Source organism: Sinocyclocheilus rhinocerous, unplaced genomic scaffold, assembly GCF_001515625.1.
Source record: "Sinocyclocheilus rhinocerous isolate Xijiao unplaced genomic scaffold, SAMN03320098_v1.1 scaffold755, whole genome shotgun sequence".
NCBI classification, from domain to species: Eukaryota; Metazoa; Chordata; class Actinopteri; order Cypriniformes; family Cyprinidae; genus Sinocyclocheilus; species Sinocyclocheilus rhinocerous.
In genome coordinates, this window is record NW_015659385.1 from 1,061,040 (window position 1) to 1,081,567 (window position 20,528).

Genomic DNA, 20,528 nt, shown 5'->3' on the forward strand with positions numbered 1-20,528 from the left:
ATTGACTTGGTGCCATGATGGATATTGAAATGTTGTTATTTATTTTTCATTTTAAACAGTATAGATGATTACTTAATGGTAATACAATAATTGTGAACACAACTTTGTATGTCAGACAATAAATCCCCCAAAACTATGCATGGGGGTTTGCTTTGCTGTTGCCACCCCTCATAGACCCCATGCCACCCCTTTGCCACCCTAAAAATTATTTTCTAGATCCGCCCCTGCCAAACGTACATTAGCGAGAGCAACTGAAACACGAGACATTTACTGATGATGTGGAGAACGTCATCTTGCCATCACAGTGAGTCACTGCATAAAACCAGGAATAAAAAAATCTTAAAAATGGTCAAATGCAATAGCATTGAAATAAATCTGGCATTAAGCTCTGCAGGAAACCACTAGTATGACTTAAGCACTGATGCATTTCTCATACAGTTAACCTCAGCATGGGAGGGGGCCACAAGGACTGCTGCAAAACCCACATAGACATGTGCAGATTGTTCAGGATTGAACATGATAATGCGTATATGCTGTGTGATGGATTTACAAACAGACTGGCAGAGATAAATGCAACACGTGTGCATGACAAATCAGAAAGAGACGCTTTGTAAAGTGTTTATAAGATGTGTGGATTGACATTGACAAAAAATTGTTAATTCATGCATTATTGACTCAGCTGTTGATGGAGATTATACACTTTTCCATTTTAAGCTATTTACAATAACTTAATTTTAGGAATATGACAGACTTGAACTAGTTTTGGAAAGTTTTATGAGGAAGTGCTACTATGAAAATGTTAGAAATTGTAATCTTTCTAAAGTGGGTCACATAGAATTCACAGTGAAATGTTTCTCAAAGTTTGTTATCTCTAGTTGCCATAGAACTTGATTTATAAAACGTCTGCTGATGAAGCTGCCTGTCCTCCCCAAACAGTCTTGATTTGGGGTAATTTCCAGTGTGATAAAAAAGTCAACTGTTCACAGGAGAGAGAGGAAAGTACAGCCTCGGTGGAACAGAGGAAATCAGAAGCTTACCTCTTTTTAATATGCACAGGTTCCTTCACTTTCAACAAGCTGATTCATTTTATATTATTTTTCAAATTCTGAACTTATGTATCAAGTTGTGTATGCGTGCGGGATAAAGGAAAGGGACAATCTTGTTATTGTAACTCTGAAATATAAGCTGCCAATGCAGGATGTCCTGAATTAAACACTATGCTTTCCTTTGAGCATGCAAAGGTCACATCTGTTCATTTATTTCTTGTTCTCTCAGCAGAACTCGGTGTGAATGATCAGAGTCATAAAATGATATTCTTCTCAGCATGATTCACAGCAAGAGTAAAATCACTTTTAAACGTGAATCTTTTGTAATGCATTACAAAAAGTAAAAAAGAAAGCACAATCAAAATCAAAGTTTTATAGAAAGACTAATTTATTTATATCTGCACATTTCCAAGTGAAATACAAAGTAAAAAAAATAAAAAAAACACCAACCCAAAACAACAGTTTAAAAAATACATTCCAATTGCTTTTTGAAACCAAAACTTTTGTATAAGGCAATGGTTGCAAAAATGCATATTTATTTAAAGAAATTACTTTCTTGGTTTCAGATGATGTTCATTGTATCAAACAACAAAATAACATTTGTTTGGAGATTTTAGAGACAGTGGAGATCTCCAGCGGTATGACCAGAAAGAGTGATTAAAATTATTCCTCTCAAGCAGTTAAAAAAAAAAAAACGTATTAAGAGGACTGCAGTAATTTAGCCAAATGTACTAAAATGAAACTAAATTGTCATGAACTTGTCTCATAACTACAAAGATTTACTGATATGTTTTGAGCAAGATATTTCCACAAACCACATGATTAAAACATTAAAAAAAAAAAATTGCCCAGGACATTTACAATGGGTTTTATTCAAACCCACATACACATGAAAAAAAAAAACATTAAAAAAAAACACTGAATGTAGCACCAGCACGAAACAAAGAATCTTGTTCTGCTTTTTTCTTATGTGGAAAATACTACTTCAAGGTTTTCTTTGGATCAATCCTCTGGCAAGCTCCAGTGCAGGCATCTTGGCTGTGGCTGTGCTTCTTGTTTTAGGTGCTATATTCTCTGAGTGTTGTCAGCGGTTAGCTTACAGTCTTCATTAATTCCTATGTGTTAACTGCAGCGATGATCCCTCGTTTAACAGGTGCTGTTAAAAACAAACAATGTTAAAGTAATGCCTTCTTTATCAATCAATCCTTACACTAAAATTACCTTGAAATGTAAACACACCTGCTTTTCCACAAGCCTTCTCACACTCATCTTGTGTATCAAAGCGATTCTGGTTCCCTCCGCATCCTCCGTACCAGAAGCGGGTACAGTTTCCACTAAGCGGGTCATAATGCCATTTAAGCACAAATTTAGCACAGGATCCCTCTTCTTTTGGTAGCTTGCAGATATACACACTGGAGCGCAGGGCAGCTGTTAGAGGGTGTAGCGAGGATGAGAAAAATGACAGAATTTTAACTGAGTATCTAATTATTTGCAAAATCTTTTTTTTTAGATAACTGCATACAGGGTTTATCATCTCTGGACAGTGGCGTTTCATATGTTATGTCATCTGCATCGTGATTTCTTGCAACCACATATTTTACCCTAAAACTTTCTACAGCTATATAAACCTTTCAGTTCACTTAACACAACATTTACATTAGGATTTAGACGCAATTATTTCCAGGAATTATTAAAAAGTATTGTTCACTAAGGAAAGTGAGTTACATGACTTGCCAAGGTCTTTCACAAGAAAACAGTTCTTGATCTTCACATGGGCCATATTTTACGCATTATTATCCGTGACAGGATGTTTCTTGTTAGGGATGCACCGATACTGGTATCGGTATCGGGCCCGATACTGGCCTCCTGTACTCGTACTCGTACTCGTTAAAATGCCCCGATACCAAACGCCGATACCACACAGCATGTGATAAGCGCCATATTTAAACAAAGAAACACTGACAGCAGAAAGGATACGCATTATTATCCGTGACAGGATGTTTCTTGTGTAAACCAATTAATGCACATGCATCAGGCATTATTCGAACTGAATAACAACAGTACTGTCTTCAGTATACTGTAGCTGCTTACTGCTAAATTGAACTTGTTTCATAACAAATTAACTTCACACAGTTAAACTGAACCAACACTGAACGTACTTGGAGCTGAATAATGACACTATTGTCTTGATACAGCTGCTATATAGCAGAATTTGGATTTGCCTCTTTTGTAAAGTTTGCATCATTGATTCAGTTACTTTCCTGTTTAATATTGTGAAACAGCTTTGAAATCTCTATTTTTATAAACCAATATAAAAAAAGGTGACTTGACATTACTACAAATAATCTATTCTGAATTTAAAATGTATTGCTCTCAGTAAAGCATTTTTTTTTTGAAAGTGGTCCTGTAACAGAATTGAAACACGTCATGACTGTTGAAAACACAGAAGAAAAGGTTTCTAGAGGTTAATGTACCGGTGGACTGACCTGGAGCTGGTGCTGGGGGGAGAACAGCTTTGACATGCTCTTCACTTGCTTTAGGTTCAGCCACTGTGGTAGTCAGGGAAAAAAATGTTTTTTTTTTAAGAATTTTCCTATCTTTCATTTTATTGTACTTCCTTTTACGGGTTCTTGGTAGAAGCCACAAGTAGCCAAGTAATAGGCTAGTAATACAACAAAGGTTATATTTGTGTGCTGGAGCGTTAGTACGTGGATCATGCATTATACATCACTGTACCATTGAGCAAGGCACTGCATTTAGTGTGCTGTAAATTCTTTAGTTTAAATTAACCATCTAATTGATAATTGATCTAATTTTGTAGCTATAGATTGTTTCAGTTTCATCTTATTTTGGGATTTAAGACCTTGAGTACTGCAAACTGTATACGCCGCTTTAAATATTCATGATTCATAATTTTATGGCTCAATCATGAAGTTTTCGAAATAGAAATAACAGGACAAATCAATCGCTGCAGTGATCGGGTCAAGGGGTCAAAGGGCGCACATACCTGGCTTCATGCAGCGTTTGAGGCAATCAGCCTCAGTCTCAAACCTATTGTCATTTCCTCCACAACCTCCATACCAGAACTGTGTACAGAATCCATTCTTTCTGTCAAAGTACCACTTAGCTTGGTAATCTTTGCATGGCAGTCCAGTGTCAAAGTCAAGTGAACATGGGTCCATAGGATTGTTAACTGAAACATGCAAACAAATGGAGACGAACAAAGAGGGTTTATCATGAAAGAGGAAAGACAAAGTTAGTGTTGTCAGTAAAATGAACATATAGTCAGTAAATATTAGGTGACTGTAGCTCGTTTAGAGGAATTAGCTAATTATTTTAATGGGTTAGTGGTCCCACTTTATATTAAGTGGCCTTAACTACTATGTACTTACATCAAAAAATAAGTACAATGTACTTATTGTGTTCATATTGTATTGCAAATCTATTTTTGTACAACCTACATTTTTATTTATTTTTCTCTCTGCTACACTTTTTCCCTATTGTGTTGTCAATGTTAAACGAATTGTATCCGGACAAGACGAATAAAAATAAGAAATACCATTTTTGTACAACATTTTTATTTTCTCTGACACTTTTTTTTCCTACTGTGTTGCATAATTTAAATGTAAGTACATAGTAGTTAAGGCCACTTAATATAAAGTGGAACCGCTGTATTAAAATCAAGATTATGCAAATCGTGTTATTTTCAAATCAAGCTTTATGTACTGCTAAAACTTTGTTATATGTTATACCTGCAAAGGCCATCAAAACACAAAGTTTGCTATTTACAAAGACATTGTTGCGTTTTTACATATCTTTGGATAAAATAGGAATCATGTTTCTATGCATTCATTAGTATTATCAGCACTTCCAGTCCAAATAAATGGTCACTGGACCTTGTTTGCTCTCTCTTTCTTTCAGTAGAGGAAATTTAAATGTGAGATTCTGGAACCCGAGATCTAAATTTAGCGGGAACGGTCGGGTCGGGAAGAAAATAATTCGAAGCGGACAGCGGGTGAACAAAGAGTGAATATATAGCGCGAGCGGGTGGGTGCGGAATAGAACCTTGCGGGAGCGGGACTAAAAAAACAGTCCCGTGCAGACCTCTACTTTGAAACACATTTATATTTTATATGCCTTTTCCAGTTCATTTGATTTATGTGCTATACATTAGCCATCTGCAGGTAATTACTGTGATGTCAGTCTCATTAACTGTGTCTGTGCTGGGGCCATTTCACAAATCTCTGCTTCATAACCCCTACAGAGTAAACCTGCCTTTTATGTGAAACAACCATTTTCCCCTTTCAAAGTAAGTATTGCACTTTGTTAGTGGGTTATCAAGTCGAACGATGTCTAGTTCAATACAACTTAGGTTAGTTTATTAGTTTTTGTAAATGCATTTATGTTAAAAGTCAAACTACCCTGAATTAAATGGGGTTCCCTATTACCAGCTAATAAAAACAATGATCTCATTGTTTTGCAATGACAAAGGCCTCTGTCCTAACAGAATTAAGAAATCCTCATTTACAGTACAGATTCTTCAAAACTCTAAAAAAACACCCTTTAAAATGCAGTTTTATTAGCTGCTCTGACTTTACAAATGTATTTATTTTGTCTTTAAAACAATCAGTACAAAGAATATTGTATATGCAGACATTTGATTTTTGACTTTTCTAAAACACAGGAAACCTCTAAGAACATGTTTTTTTTTTATCCCAAAGCACTCACAATGCTGCTTTCATATATGGGTTAAACAAGTCAAAAAGAATAAAATAGAATACTTGTCTGCTCACAAACAAGTAAATGAAAAACTGGACTGATCCATGTGCTGTTTGTTTGTGGATTGGAATCACACACAAAAAAAAAATCAGCTAATTCTAAAGATCCTTTTGCTGCTAATCCTTAGCATTACTTACTTATTTCTGGTTTACTTAAGGGTGCAGAGGACACAATCCCCATTGCTTCACTCGGAGCCTTCTGTTCTGCTGTTTCTGTTCAAAAAGGCCAGATCTCAGTTGATTAGATCTCACAAACCTCATGGCTTTCAGCCAACATTAATGCTTTAATACTTGGGAGAATGCACTAAGAATGAATTAGATGTGTTCATAGTGTTGTTTGGTTTCGATTCCAAATACAAAAGCTCTCTCTCTATATTGGAGTAAAATCCTCTTGCTTATATAGATTATAGAGCAAATACTGTCACTTACTAATGTCTGCTTTACTTGACGGTGCAGAGGGTGCAATTCCTATCACTTCACTTGGAATAAGAACCTTCTGTTCTTCTGATTCTGTTAAAAAGAAATCTGAGGTTAACTAGATTATGCAGAAATCATAGTTTTCAGTCATCATGAATGCTTTCTTACTTATCAAACTCTCAACTACGTACCGTATGAGAGCAAAGTCTATTAAAAACAGTATTTCCTCTGCTTTGCATGTTATCCCATATTCTGAAAAAAATCTGGTGATATATATTCTGTCACTTACTAATTTCTGGTTTACTTAAGGGTGCAGAGGGTGCAATCCCCATCACCTCTCTTGGAGTAAGAACCTTCTGTTCTGCTGATTCTGTTCGAAAGAAATCTGAGGTTAACTAGATCCTGCAGAAATCATGGGTTTTGGTCACAATATTCTTATCAAACTCTCAGCTATGTACTGGTGTACAAGGTCTATCAAAAACATTTTTTATTGAGAAATGTAAATATTTAATAAAATGTATTAAAATATTTGTATTTATACAAATATTTTTTAATAAATTTGTAAAATTAATGATAATTAATTTTAGTTTCTATTAATTTATATATAAATTATATATAACAGCTTTATTAAAAAGTCTCCTGGTGATATATTCTGTCACTTACTAATTTCTGGTTTACTCAAGGGTGCAGTAGACATCATCACCATCATTTTACTGGCATTAAGTATTTTTTGTTCTGCTGATTCTGTTTAAAAAGACACATTTGAGGATGACTAGATCTAGATAGAACGCTCATAGTTTTCTGGCAAAATTTAAAGCATTCTTATTCTGTACTACCTTTATGTAACAATACAGAAGCTAGAGTCATAAAAAAAACACATAGCTCCGTTGTACTACAGTATATCAAATGTGCAAAAAAAAAAAAAAAACTGATATAATCTGTGAAGCCAATTCTGTGTCACTTACTTGTTTCTGGTTTACTCAAGGGTGCAGTGGGCACAATCCCCATCACGTCACTTACAGTAAGGACCTTCATATGTGCTGATTCTGTTGAATATGAAGAATGAATATAAAGTTAATGCCATCCTGCACTGGCCAACATTAAAAGAACAGTTTGTGAAAATGAATAAATAAATAAATAAAATTATGTAATCGATTCACTTAATTGATGTTGAAATTATCACATTTTAATGATCAGGGAACATGAAATGTGCTTTTTAGCAGGACATCCAGTCTGCTTTTTTGCACTAGAAAATAAGAACTAGGGCCGGCCAGCTTCAAAAAGAAGAAAAAAGAAGTAGTCCATATGATTTGCAGTCTACAAGCCTAAGCTACCCAAAACCTTTGTAAGAAACAGGTCGTAAATTGCTATTCACTGAAAATCTTGTCTTCCAGAACAGGGCACAAATCTCCTTCACTAACCAAATAAGGTTTAAGCCTAGTTCTTTTCCTTTTGTGGAGTTAAGTGCACTGTGTTTTCTGCTGAATGCAGATGAGGAAGCTCTTGTATCATCTATCAAAAATGTACCACACTTAATCTGCAGCAAAGTTCCATATAGCAATTTAAATTAAGTCTAAATGAATCAATGTATGCAAAAGAACACTATGCACATTCTGCTAAATAACTAGTTGTGTGTTCCACTGAAATACATAAAAATCATACTGCTTCATAATGAAGTAGATGACAGAATTTATTTATTTATGTGAAAACACATGAGCTTACTTGTGGGAACAATGCCTTTGTAGGTGCTGGCAACATGACCATTGACACTGTGAGTATTGACCACTACATGATAGGTTTCGGCTGCCTCCAACTCAGAAATGGAGAGATGGCTGCCGGTCACATTTTTCCTCAGCACCAGACTATGATCCTTCAGGCGAGTCACAGTAACCTCATGTGTGGCCTTTGAATCGCCACTCAACCACTGCAGGGAGAATCCGCTGGAGGTGACGTTAACCAGATGCATTTTCTCCATACCTGTTTCTGGACACCAACATACACACAACGTGACCAGAATTCAACCCCAAACATTTCTCTATAAACAAATACCCACAACCTACGGTGCATACTGTCAGTACCTTTATGTTTTCTGTCATGAACCTCCTGCTGTCCATGATGCTTTTGGTGTTTCCTGGAAAAGACACCATAGCAACATTCACACAATGTATTAACTCAGTATTAATGTGAATTAAATTATTTAGCAACTCATAATGTCTGTGAATTGTTTTCGGTCTTTGCAGAAGCAATATCGAAAGTGCACATATGCGGGTTACAGACCACATTGCTCATAAATATACTCACTCCTCTGTTTTTGGCAAACTGAATGGGAATTTGTGTGGCTGGTCACTTTGATACCACTGACACTTCTTAGAGACTTCAGGTGACAAGTAGAAAGCATTTTCAACTATACAGAAAAAACGATGAAACGGTCAACAACAGTTTTTGGTACTGGTACAAAATGACAGGCTAATACATCAATGGATATTTTGAGCATGTTAAAAACCTTCTCTGACTTACGGCCAAGGTACTTGGGCAACAGTCTGGCAAATGTCTGAATATGGTCATCATAGAAGCCTGAAGGTCTATCCACCCTCTTAAAGAATACATCTGAAGGCTCGCTTGCCACTTGGGCCAAGACACGGACATCGCCTGTACTGAACAGCTTTCCAACTGCCATCACCACTATGAAGTATCCTTTGCATTTAACTTCAGTGGCAGCCCTTATTATCCTCTCCTCATGCAGTTCAACTGGTCCAGTCACCAAAATAACTAATACCTTCAAATGGCGGGGATGTGGCACCTTCTCAAACACATGTTCAACAGTGCCTTCAAGAGCATCTGCAAGGGCCCGTCCTCCTTCAAGCTGGTGCACCTTATCCAGTAGAAAGCTTCGAACACTGTTTGGTGACTTGTGATCTGTCAAACCAAAGGTCACGCTGATGGGCATGCCACTGCCATTGTGCAAGTATTCATAAGGTGCATGCTGAACAAGTGCTACTCGAGCATGATGGGTAGTGTTGGCTGGCTCAGGGGACATCTCTAGCTGTTCTATCATTAGAGACACATATTGCTTTATCTCTGTGAAGACTGAGGGCCAGGTGCTCTCTGAACTATCAAGAACAAAGACCATGTCGATGTCCAAGTCAGTGGTGGGATCCCTCCGGTCCCGGGCTCCACGATGTGGGACATAATTACACATCTCATCCGGGGCACAGAAATCTGAAAAAAAAAAAAAAAAAAGTTAAAGAAAAAAAATGACATTCGAACTTTCTCTGTTGCTACTGTTTTGCAGTTTTAAAAAGTTTGGTGGCTTTTCTTGTTTGTTGAACTCTGTTGTGCATGATAACACAGTTTTACCCAGGCAGATATGGCAGGTCATGATCTTTTTGATGACATTGTTGTATTCAGCACTTCCAGGTGAGGGTAGGACGATAGTTTGGGCTAAAGCAGTGTTGTTAAGCTGAAACAGAGTAAATGTAACATGCTTAATGGTATGCTTTCTTTTATGCCAAATGCAATTGGCTGTGTCAGGTTTTTACTTAATTTACTTCTGATTCACTACAACACTAATTAATCCTGTCAGATAGAGTTTGTGTAGAGTTACAGATAATTTGTCCAAGTGATTGACATTTCCCCCCATTTAACTTCAAACACTGCAAATGTATGTAAGCTGCAAATCGATTTGGACGTTACCTCAATGAAGGCGTGAAGTTACTTAACGCATTATTCAAAATCACAGTTGCTGTGCATATGACCTGACATTTTTAGTTTAAGCCCAACTAAGCATTAAGGTACAATACTATACATGCAGTTCAGTGCAAAGAGTTCAAGCCTATATACTGGGGCAATGAAACAACTACTGTTACAAGTTGTTTTCTGAGGATCAACTACTGTCATGAGTCGACATTCTAAACAGGATTCTGATGTGTAAGGACAAAGGACAGCTGATGAAACCACAGACGAGTGAGGAAGCATACTACATGAATAAAAACCTTTACCAACACTAATGCAAATGAAAAAAAGTACTTATTCTTACAGACACAAATTACAACACTTGCCCTTCTACTGCCCCTACCTGCAAGGCTCTTGTGAGTTGGCGATCTTCACGGTTAAGAAGGAATACAGAGGAAATTCCTGCATCGTAGAGGCGCAAAGCAGCGGCACTGAATTCTTGAGCGACTGTAACAGGGCCGTTGACAAAGAAAACAGCAACCTTGCGCACAAGGAACCCACTGCGAACTCTCTTGAATGTGTTCTGTGCAACGAAGTTCATGGCTGTCTCCAAGCTGCGCTGCTTACGGGTCTGCTGAGTCTGGAGGCCTTGAACTCGCTCAACAAGTGATCGCTTCTTCTGGGTATCTGCAAAGCGGAGCTCAGTAGTCACCTCATTGTTGTAAAGTGCTAGAGCAACACGGGCACCTCGGGGACAGTTGCTCTCAGCAATAGTGATGTCACTGACCAGGCGGAGAACAGTGTCACGCATGTTGTTGAAAGCAGAGCGTGATACACCATCTGATGCATCCAGGGCAAAGGCCAACTCAGTAGGGTATAGGGGACATTCCTGAGCACCTGAAGAATTAGAAACTCAAAAGCTGAGGTACAGTTTTATGCAATGAATGCTTTAAAATGTGACCCTAACACTACAGTGCAAATGCAGAAGAGATTGTTCACTATTCACTTACCATAGCAGCAGGCTAAAAAAAGAGAAACAAATAGAGAAAGATTTCAAAATGTAAAAGTATAACTATTAGAAGGTATATAAAGGTATAACTCAAACTATAAGAAAGACAGCATAATTAGACACTGTACAATCACTATACTTACGACAGTTATCCCTAATTTTCTTGACCAGATCACATTGCTGTGAGGACAAGAATATTTGGCATTAATGTTCCAAGCATGTAAGCAGTACTAAACAATAAAGCCACTTATACAGTGAAAGAAAGGAAAAAGTACATACCACTGGACCAGTTCCTCTGGATCCTTTTAGACCCTGTTTTTGACAACAGAAAAAAAAACACTTTCTCAACAGCTGAACACAGCTGGGTAGAACAATCTGGATTTATTCCACTGAGCATTTGTGTGCGCCAAACTAATGTCTGTCACTAGTTTAAAATAATAATAAAATTTAACAGCTTGAGTAAATCAAAGCTTATGACTTGAAGAGAGAATTGTACACTTTGTAAGAAAGAACATCCCTAGTCATTCCTCAACTTAGTCACCTTGTTAATTCAAAGTCAAAATTCCTGACAATTTTTGTATTTTTATTTTTAAAGCTTCTTTTAAAGCAGTATTATATTAAAGTATGGTGCTTACATAGGGCCCTGGGTATCCAATATCTCCCTTTTGTCCAGGTCCACCAGGTTCCCCTGAGGTACCCTACACAAACATTTTATTAGTGATTACCAGCAGTATGGACATAATGACCCACTTAAAAATAGTTCCATCAACATTACTCACTCTCTGGCCATTGTTTCCTCTAGGTCCAGGTCCTCCCTTTGATCCAGGGTCACCTGCTTCACCCTTTGAATCAATTCAGATTTAACATTTAGTTACATTCATTGTTTTGCACAGCAGAATTTAAAGGGAGTGCATTAGTATAAGTACTACTGTATATACTGTAAAACATTCAAAGGAGCAGACAACTTCAGTAATCTCTCACCTTTGGACCAGGGAAACCAGGGAAACCTTCATCACCCTAAAATAACATTAAAGAGTGTTCAGTGTAAAATACACGTTTTTGAGAATATATATGCATATATATATATATATATATATATATAGTTTGCACATATATAGCAAGTTTCTTAAAAATGTGTAATGTCATTTGTATGAACGTAAAAAACTACAACAACTGAGACATAAACTGAACAAGTTTCACAGATATTTGATGATCAGAAATGCAATAATGAGCCTCCCAGTAGCACTGTCTTAGGTATCTTACATTAAGGACAATGCTGAGTATTACTCTTTCCATTGCTCAGTTTATCTGCAGTCCTCACGCCTCCCTTCAGCAGGACTACTGCATTTTCAATCACGTGAGCAGGGACCCTGGGCAGGTCTCTATAATGTTTTAAGTTTTTGTGACTGTGACTTTAATTGCCTACTGCATGTAAACTCTGGGATGTTCCACAGGTGCATGTGCAACAATTCTATATGATTAATTGAAAAAGCACAAAAAACATTGTTTAAACCCTTTCCACACACACACACACACTCACCTTTCGTCCTTTGGGACCAGGTATACCAAAACCATCTCGTCCATCTTCACCCTGTATACATAGGAAACTCCTTAGTTTGATCTAGGCTAAACTGCTGATATACAGTAGATTGATCTGATAAATGAGCAATGTGCTATATGTTTTAATATGGAAGTAATGTTTATAATTATTCAATCTATTTGTGAATGTTTTATATAATAATGCTGATGGTTATTAACATTACAATGTATGAAATGTATTTGGTATGACTGGTGAAGACTGTGACTTCTCACTTACAGGCTCCCCACGGGGTCCCAGGGGTCCAACGACACCCTTAGGTCCTGGCTCCCCTGGTTCACCCTTTAGAGTGAATGAGAAAAAGTGAATCATAATTTTTTAAATAATAATGTATAAAAGGTGCAATGGTCATATATTTAGCAGCTGAAAGAGCACCCTAATTCTCACACTAATGCATTGAAACAAAAATGTAAGTTAATTTCCTCTTCCCAAACTGTACAAATACAAACTCCCCAGAAGCTTTGCTTTCAGTTGACACTGAGATGTTTTCTTTAAAACATTTCTTAAGTTTGCCAATGGTAACTGGAACATGAGAGTGCAACTGCCTTGCAATTAATTGCTAAATGTTGTTAAAGATAACCAGTACCTTCCGGCCAAGGGCACCTCTTCTACCCTTTTCTCCAGCAGTTCCTGGCAGTCCTCCTGGCCCCTAAAAATATATAAAATAAGATGAAAGCTTTTCTCATAGAAACCAGGATATACTGTATATATATATATTTTCTTTTAATAAGTAATAAACCCCAAATGGTATTTTTTGTGTGTGTGCGGTATTAAACATTTTGTCTGCACACAAATGGTCATTATTATTGATACAATCATCCTTTTAGAAGCATATAAAACAAGAAAAAGAACATGCTTATTAAACATATTTTACCCTTGGACCAGGGTTTCCATCCTCTCCTCTTATACCAGGTGCTCCAATTGGTCCAGCGGCACCCTGAATCAAATACATTTATACAATATTCATATTACATATAATATATATTTTCTCTTTGATAATAACATTGAACATTTTATTTCAAGGCAGGTGTGCATATTTGAACATACATAATAAATAAATGTAACCAGACTGTAAACGAGATTAAACCATTATGTATGCTTATACAACATCTGTCTTTTGTTTTGCACAACTTTTATTTTTATTTTTTACAGCCGATTAATTTACCCGAGATCCTCCAATTCCTGTCTCTCCTGGTAAACCATCACTTCCTGCCCTTCCAGGAGCACCCTAAAAATGCAACAGGACCTTTGATAAATAATTCAAAAAATTCACCAAAAAAACTATTTAACTCATAAACAACAGCTCTTGATGAATCTCTGTGAGAGTGTTAAAATAATGTTCATGTCCCTTGTCATGAAATAGTTTATATGTGTACTCACCGCTTGACCAGGAGGCCCCCTTCTACCATCAGGGCCCTTTTTCAAAAGAGGAGAAGGTGAATAAGATTATGAACAAAACATCTGTCACTTACATATAACATTTCAAATAATGTATTGCCATAGACAACATAGCATAAAATTGATATAAGTACTAATCTGAATAGCTGTCAAAGCTAATTTAGAAATTTCTTCTTATCTCATAACAGTTTTCTTTTAACTCTTTAGATTCTAAACATTTGATTGAGCTGTTTTGGGTTTTTAAGAGATTATTTATGAACTGATTGAAAGGATCTTAGCCTATTCAGTACTGCTGTGTAAGTTAGAAAAGACATTCTCTTTGGTCGAGGAAGCATACCCGTCTGCCTGGTTCACCAGGTCCTCCTTTATTTCCGTCCACTCCTGGCTCTCCCTAAAGAAAACACTTCAGTGAACTTCAAAAATGCATTACAGTTGTGGATTTTATTCACATAGACACAAACACACATTTAATAGGAAACACTAACAAAATGTGCAGCAATTACTACTACTATATGTAAAGCTTGGCCAAGTCTTAAAGTTTGACCATGACCATGACCAGAGACTAAAATGACTTGTAATGAGAAATAATAGTTTAATCAAATGAGAAATAATTATTAAAACAACTTCTATGATTATTAATTAGATTATAGTGCAGAACTATAAACGAAGCTTGATATGAAGCTTGGTACTTTACAATATTGATGCGTGAACGTGCTACACTCCTGACCAGACACAATCAAATAAATGGAAGAATCTACCAGAATGACATACAGTATTAACAATGTTGAAAAAAATAAAAGAATGGACCATACCGGTGGGCCAGCATCGCCTGGATCACCTTTTGGTCCCCTCTGGTTGTTGTCTCTTCCTGGGATGCCCTAAAACAACAACAACAGCATCAAACTTACTTATTGAAGGAAGATATACTCATTCTAAATTAAGTCAAATCCTTGAGTAAATAAGAGAGCAGACATATATGACTATGTATAAAATACATACGGGATCACCACGGATTCCAGTCTGACCAACATCTCCTGCCTGGCCTTTGGCCCCTTTAGGTCCCTAGAAACACACCAAAAAGATCAGATAAACCATATTTATTTATTTTGAATATATTCCTCATGACCCTACCCACAACTAGATTCTACATGACTTACCCTTTGGCCAGGGTTTCCTCTATCTCCTGGAGGGCCAGCAATGCCACTTGTTCCCTGAAAGACAACAACAGATTTTAATTGGCATACACAAAGATTTGTACAAACTATTGTACAACTGATTACTAATAACAAAATCAAAAATAGCCGACCTCCTCTCCATTGATTCCATCTAAACCAATCTCTCCAATTTCACCCTAAAACAAAACAAATGCTATCAATTAAACATATTCTTATGTTAATGTTAATCATGGTAATATATTATTATTTACTATGACATGATTACAAAAGTGTTATATATAAGGAGTTCTTACCTTTTCACCATTGTATCCTCGAGATCCCTAAATAAAAGTAAAACAAATACATTGGATTAGTCACGTAATATATTTTAACCATAATGTGCTGCCTTAAGTGAAATTTAGTTCAACTTACTTTAACACCTCTTTGACCTGGACATCCTTGGAATCCTTGAGTTCCATTTACACCAGGTGGACCTCTCTCTCCCTGAGAAAATATGGATTATCGCAATCATGAGAAACAACATGCCACATACACAAATGTTGCATTTTGTCAAAATGTTGCCATCTAACTAAAAGATACACACTGATTTAATGACAACAGCAAAGTTACAGGTTGTTCATGATGAATTCTTATGTTGATGATTGACATGGGGTAGGGAGAGAATTGTATTGTATTTGTGAGCAAAAACATTAAAATAAATAGAAAAGAAACTCCAGTGTTGTGGTTTAAATTCATAAACTAACACATCTGATTATGTAACATGCATTCCGTAACACGTTACCGCAACACTGGTAAAGGTATGTATATGTATGTGCAAAGGTATGTATAGGATCTGTCCATTTATTAGTGCATGCTGGAAAATCAATGTAACTTTATGCGTAGTGAGAAAGTGGGCAATTACAAACTATTGAGAAGGTAGATGATGAATCCCAGACAAATCTGAATGAAAAAATATGCCTTTTAAATCTTTATATATATTCATAGTAGATAATTAATACATGCTTACCGGACCACCTTCATCACCAGGATGTCCTCTCAAGCCTTGACCACCAGATTGACCCTATAGGCAATAAAACATTGACATGAGCAAACACTGATAAATTTAATATTTTTTTTATCTGTGTTGTAGTATAAAATATGTTGTTTTTCGAAGAATGAATTTGACCTTTGATCCAGGAACACCAACAGCTCCTCTGTCCCCTCTCTGGCCATTACACTTGCATGGAACAGAACAGCATTCCCGCTCAGCAATGTTATCCTTAAAAAGAGACAACCAAAATAATATTAGACAAACATATTCAACTGTCTTTTTCATTGTAGTAGGCCATCCCTTAGTGAGCTTATTTGACTGAGCAATTAAAACAGTTCTCACCAGTTCTTCCAGAAGTTCATAATCCAAGTCCATGAGGTTGACACGCAGAGGTCGTGTGTACCTAAATCCACGGCCAAATTCCAAGAGAACTGCATCCTCAAATCGTGGCACTCTCTCCAGGGCAACAAGAATGAAACTACTGACACCTTAAGAAAAAACAAATATTAAAATGTTTGTGGTAACATGTTGTGAGATGTCTAAATCATCATCAACAACAAACATAAGTATTGGTGAGTAGAGAAATAAAGAAACCGAACATACAACCTATCGATATTTGAGTGTGAAGTAATGAAATTCATCAGACATTTTCATATCTATAATCACGATTACTCTTACCAGCTGAACGCATCAGTTCAACTCGCTCTTTCAGGATGTTATACTGGGCATCTAATCCATCAGTTAAGTGGATCACAACCTTTATGGGTGTAAAACAGCAATTAATTTCATTTTTAGTACAAATAATTGTTTATAAATATACAGAGATATTCCGTACATACAATATGGTTAGATTTTAAAATTTGCCCTGAATGAAAAGGATGTACCTTGACACTATCTGAAGGCTGACTCTTGAATCTATCAGCATAAGCTTTGATTGTGGCACCATTTAGAACAAAAGGTCCACGGTTTCGGAGGGCCTTGAAGGGCTCAATAAGCTCTGTGTATCTGTTGGTGAAGTCCAGTTGAACTGGTTCAGAGGCAGAGTCCATTGCTAGCATGCCCACTTGTATTAAGGGAACCTGGCCAGAAGTGCAGCTGATGGGCTGCATCTGGGTAATGCGTTGGAGAATAGTAGCCACCTTCGTCTCTAATGTTTTCTGAGCAGCAAAGATGTTCTGTGCAGCCACATCAAACCCCACAAGTACATCCAACTTGCATTCTGCCAGAAACAGAATTAAGAATTAATACAAATTGAGAGTAAACCTCTGTTTAGAACACTTAAAATGTACTTTCACTTGATAAAAAACCTTAAAAACCAAACCTCTTGTGGTAACCTTTACTCCAGTGCACAGTCCTATTCCTTTCACCTCATCATCCAGTGTTTCCAAAATCTGCTCATTCAGTTCAGAGAGTTCTTGGAAGGTGCTGGCTCGGGCCACTGTAGTAGCTTCACTGCCCAAATTATTGAGCTCATCCTCAATATCACCCACCCCAACAGCATAGATGCGCACACCACTGTCTTTGAGAGCTAGTGCCGCTGATTTGCTGTCATCCCTTGACCGTCCACCAGTGACTACCATCAGGATCTGTGGAATTCCCGCATCCTTCCGACTGCCTCTTTCTTTGACAAATTGTGTTTTCTGAACATGGCGAATGGCATTGCCTGTTTTAATTTCCCGACCTCCCTTGTACTCGGCTCGAGTTATGGCATTAATAATGTCATCCTTATTTTTGTAAGTATTGAGGTAGAATACATCGGTCACATCTGTAGCATAATGTGCTAGACCAATCTGAAGATTGTCTCTCTCAGTGAAGAAAAGGTCAATTAAATTAAGAATGAATTCCATGACCTCTTTAAAATTGTCCCTGCCAAGATTTATTGATCCATCAACCAAAAACACAATGTCAGCAGCCTTGGCTTGTGGGAGCCCAGGATCTAGGGGAAATCAGAGAAAATAAAACAGGCTAAATAAATGAACAAACTAACATTTATGGCCTATTATTATATACCCATTATGTAAAGAATGTCTAACATAACAATGACATTAAAGCTCTACCTACCTAGCTCGTCAGTGGGAGTGGGAGTGGGAGTCTCCTCTGTAATTGTTCCATTAAGTCTGGCTATAAACTTGCTCTGTATGTTCGGAAGATTTGGGAAAGCAGCCACCTGCAGGACGTCATCAGCAGTGGTAGTAATCTGTGCCAGCTGTCCTGGGTCTGCATTTTCTGCACCAATTCCTATACAATTGACGCGAGAGCCTTTGAGAAGTGGGCCATAAGTAGATACATCGGAGGTTGATCTTCCACCAGTTAGCACAACTAAATGCTGGGAAGCCTGGTTTAGACGTACCCCAGCAGATGCCTGGAGCTCGTTTCGAATGACAAACTTTATCGCCTCAGCTAGATCAGCACCGCGTCCACCCATATGACGCAATCTCTTAATTGCAGAGATGACAGATTGCTTGTTGTCATGAGAGTTCAAAGAGAATTCCGTTTTAGGCCTTTCACCATACTGCACAAGAGCCACACGGACTTGGTCAGGTTGTACATCAAGCTGATCAACCACTTTCAAGATAAAGTCACGAATGTGAGCAACACCGCTTTGTCCAACACTATCAGAGCCATCAATGAGGAAGATGATGTCCTTTCTTCCAAGACTGAGTGGGACTGATAAGAAACAAAAATGAATACATTTACTAATAAATTTCTGCATAATCTATTAAAGCTATGTGCGTGTGTAAAAGTAAACATGACATGACTAAATTTGGCATCAAATGCTCTGCTAATGTGGATTAACCTGAAAAAATGGTTTTAACACAAGCAGAAAAAGTGGTATACCTCTAGGCGTAGGGGGGGCCGAAATTTCATCTCTGGTCATGGTACTGACTTTGGTTAAAAGCTGTTGCTCCACTCTTGGAAGTTGCTGGAAGTCTCTAATGGTGTATGTTAGTTCTGGACTAAAGGAAATTAATTTTAGCTCCTCTTCATCAGCATTATGTGCTCCAACTGCTATGGGAGCAATGCGGCTTGACTTCAGTTGGTTAGCAGGGCCAGACACATCATCATTTGACTTTCCTCCAGTTACCAAGATGAGAAACTGGGGCACACCCTCTTCTACACGACTTCCGGCTGATCTTTGATAGATGTTCTTTGAAACGTATTCCAGAGCTTGGCCAGTGTTAAGCTGATTGCCACCTTTGCTTCTCATTCTTCGTATTGCCTGGCGAACTTCCTCCTTGGTGGAGTGCTCATTGAGAAGAAACTCCAGTTTGGGATCATCACTGTACTGCACAACTGAAACTCTCACATTGTCGAGACCCACATCTAACTTCTCCACCACTCGCTGAACCATGTCTCTTATGGCAGGGAACTCACTCCGCATCTTTGTTGTGCCATCAATAAGGAAAACAACATCCCTTTTATCTCCACGAGGTACTGGCACTGGAATTACAGTCTCTATGTTTTGAAATAAAGAGATGAAAATTTTACATAAAAAATAAATATATAACAATAATAAATAGATCTTAATTAATACACAAATGTACGTGACAGTCTGACCTCAGGATTCACAAACAGTGGTGCAAATGTTATACAAAATTCTCAATTCTTAGTTCTATGAAATGTCAGGTATACACTATTCAATTAGTTTAAAAAAGGACTTTACTGAACAACTGATGATGTTTTGCTGCTCTGAGTTGTTTTACACTTGATGAGATGATGTAAGCACTTGTTCTATTAATATCCTATGTTGTAAATTTAAATGTAAATATGAGTTAGATTGGTATCTTTGTCCAATTATTTTAGTGCATCTTGTCATGAGTACTGTGTTAAGGACACAGTGTTAAGAACTTTAACTGTTTGTGCTATTTTAATTGTTGTGTGCCTTTGACCATTGCAGCAGGTCTGGCTGTTCAGTGTGTCCCACCATGAGTGCGGTGTTTTGCTGCTGAGTCAAGAATGCCTTAAAAACAAAAGCTGATGGAGAAGCTGACCATACTTAATGTTGTCTTTTTAGCCACAGTCCATTGCATTTACATTTACGTTTACATTTAGACATTTTGCAGACGCTTTTATCCAAAGCGACTTACACTTGGGCAATACATAAAGCGATTTTTCTTAAAGAGGCAGACACAGGAAGTGCTCATAATACCAAGTTTCAGGCATTTGTTCAAATAAGTAGGAATACATAAAGAGAAAGGCAAAGTTTTTTTTTTAAATTTAGGATGAAGTCAAGTAGTGTCGAAAGAGATGAGTTTTCAGCTGTCGCTTGAAAATTGTCAGGGATCCAGCATTCCGGATAGAGGTGGGAAGATCATTCCACCAGCCAGGAATGGTGAACGAGAATGTTCTGGAAAGTGATTTTGAGCCTCTCTGTGATGGTACCACGAGGCATCGCTCACTAGCGG

The 20,528-nt window shown here is 37.4% G+C and overlaps 1 protein-coding gene across 1 annotated transcript in view; it reads right to left on the minus strand.

Annotated features, from left to right (window-relative positions):
- Positions 1 to 1,468: 1,468 nt before the first annotated feature.
- The window catches only part of LOC107723650 (collagen alpha-3(VI) chain-like), a gene marked incomplete at its 5' end in the record, with an annotated part of 24,727 nt that continues 5,667 nt past the window's right edge, over positions 1,469 to 20,528 (minus strand). The window contains 42 exons of the mRNA XM_016532358.1: positions 1,469 to 2,202; positions 2,286 to 2,474; positions 3,533 to 3,595; positions 4,054 to 4,239; positions 5,963 to 6,037; positions 6,254 to 6,334; positions 6,531 to 6,611; positions 6,905 to 6,985; positions 7,207 to 7,287; positions 7,964 to 8,224; positions 8,320 to 8,372; positions 8,543 to 8,645; positions 8,759 to 9,460; positions 9,599 to 9,701; positions 10,317 to 10,810; positions 10,924 to 10,935; positions 11,066 to 11,102; positions 11,202 to 11,234; positions 11,558 to 11,620; positions 11,702 to 11,764; positions 11,904 to 11,939; positions 12,463 to 12,513; positions 12,739 to 12,801; positions 13,106 to 13,168; positions 13,394 to 13,456; positions 13,685 to 13,747; positions 13,900 to 13,935; positions 14,255 to 14,308; positions 14,730 to 14,795; positions 14,917 to 14,979; positions 15,075 to 15,128; positions 15,224 to 15,268; positions 15,386 to 15,412; positions 15,504 to 15,575; positions 16,099 to 16,152; positions 16,258 to 16,350; positions 16,465 to 16,610; positions 16,801 to 16,879; positions 17,007 to 17,341; positions 17,444 to 18,058; positions 18,184 to 18,789; positions 18,961 to 19,578. Of these exons, the coding sequence (XP_016387844.1) occupies positions 2,162 to 2,202; positions 2,286 to 2,474; positions 3,533 to 3,595; positions 4,054 to 4,239; positions 5,963 to 6,037; positions 6,254 to 6,334; positions 6,531 to 6,611; positions 6,905 to 6,985; positions 7,207 to 7,287; positions 7,964 to 8,224; positions 8,320 to 8,372; positions 8,543 to 8,645; positions 8,759 to 9,460; positions 9,599 to 9,701; positions 10,317 to 10,810; positions 10,924 to 10,935; positions 11,066 to 11,102; positions 11,202 to 11,234; positions 11,558 to 11,620; positions 11,702 to 11,764; positions 11,904 to 11,939; positions 12,463 to 12,513; positions 12,739 to 12,801; positions 13,106 to 13,168; positions 13,394 to 13,456; positions 13,685 to 13,747; positions 13,900 to 13,935; positions 14,255 to 14,308; positions 14,730 to 14,795; positions 14,917 to 14,979; positions 15,075 to 15,128; positions 15,224 to 15,268; positions 15,386 to 15,412; positions 15,504 to 15,575; positions 16,099 to 16,152; positions 16,258 to 16,350; positions 16,465 to 16,610; positions 16,801 to 16,879; positions 17,007 to 17,341; positions 17,444 to 18,058; positions 18,184 to 18,789; positions 18,961 to 19,578 (6,104 nt within the window). The remainder of the gene's footprint in view (positions 2,203 to 2,285; positions 2,475 to 3,532; positions 3,596 to 4,053; positions 4,240 to 5,962; positions 6,038 to 6,253; positions 6,335 to 6,530; positions 6,612 to 6,904; positions 6,986 to 7,206; positions 7,288 to 7,963; positions 8,225 to 8,319; positions 8,373 to 8,542; positions 8,646 to 8,758; positions 9,461 to 9,598; positions 9,702 to 10,316; positions 10,811 to 10,923; positions 10,936 to 11,065; positions 11,103 to 11,201; positions 11,235 to 11,557; positions 11,621 to 11,701; positions 11,765 to 11,903; positions 11,940 to 12,462; positions 12,514 to 12,738; positions 12,802 to 13,105; positions 13,169 to 13,393; positions 13,457 to 13,684; positions 13,748 to 13,899; positions 13,936 to 14,254; positions 14,309 to 14,729; positions 14,796 to 14,916; positions 14,980 to 15,074; positions 15,129 to 15,223; positions 15,269 to 15,385; positions 15,413 to 15,503; positions 15,576 to 16,098; positions 16,153 to 16,257; positions 16,351 to 16,464; positions 16,611 to 16,800; positions 16,880 to 17,006; positions 17,342 to 17,443; positions 18,059 to 18,183; positions 18,790 to 18,960; positions 19,579 to 20,528) is intronic.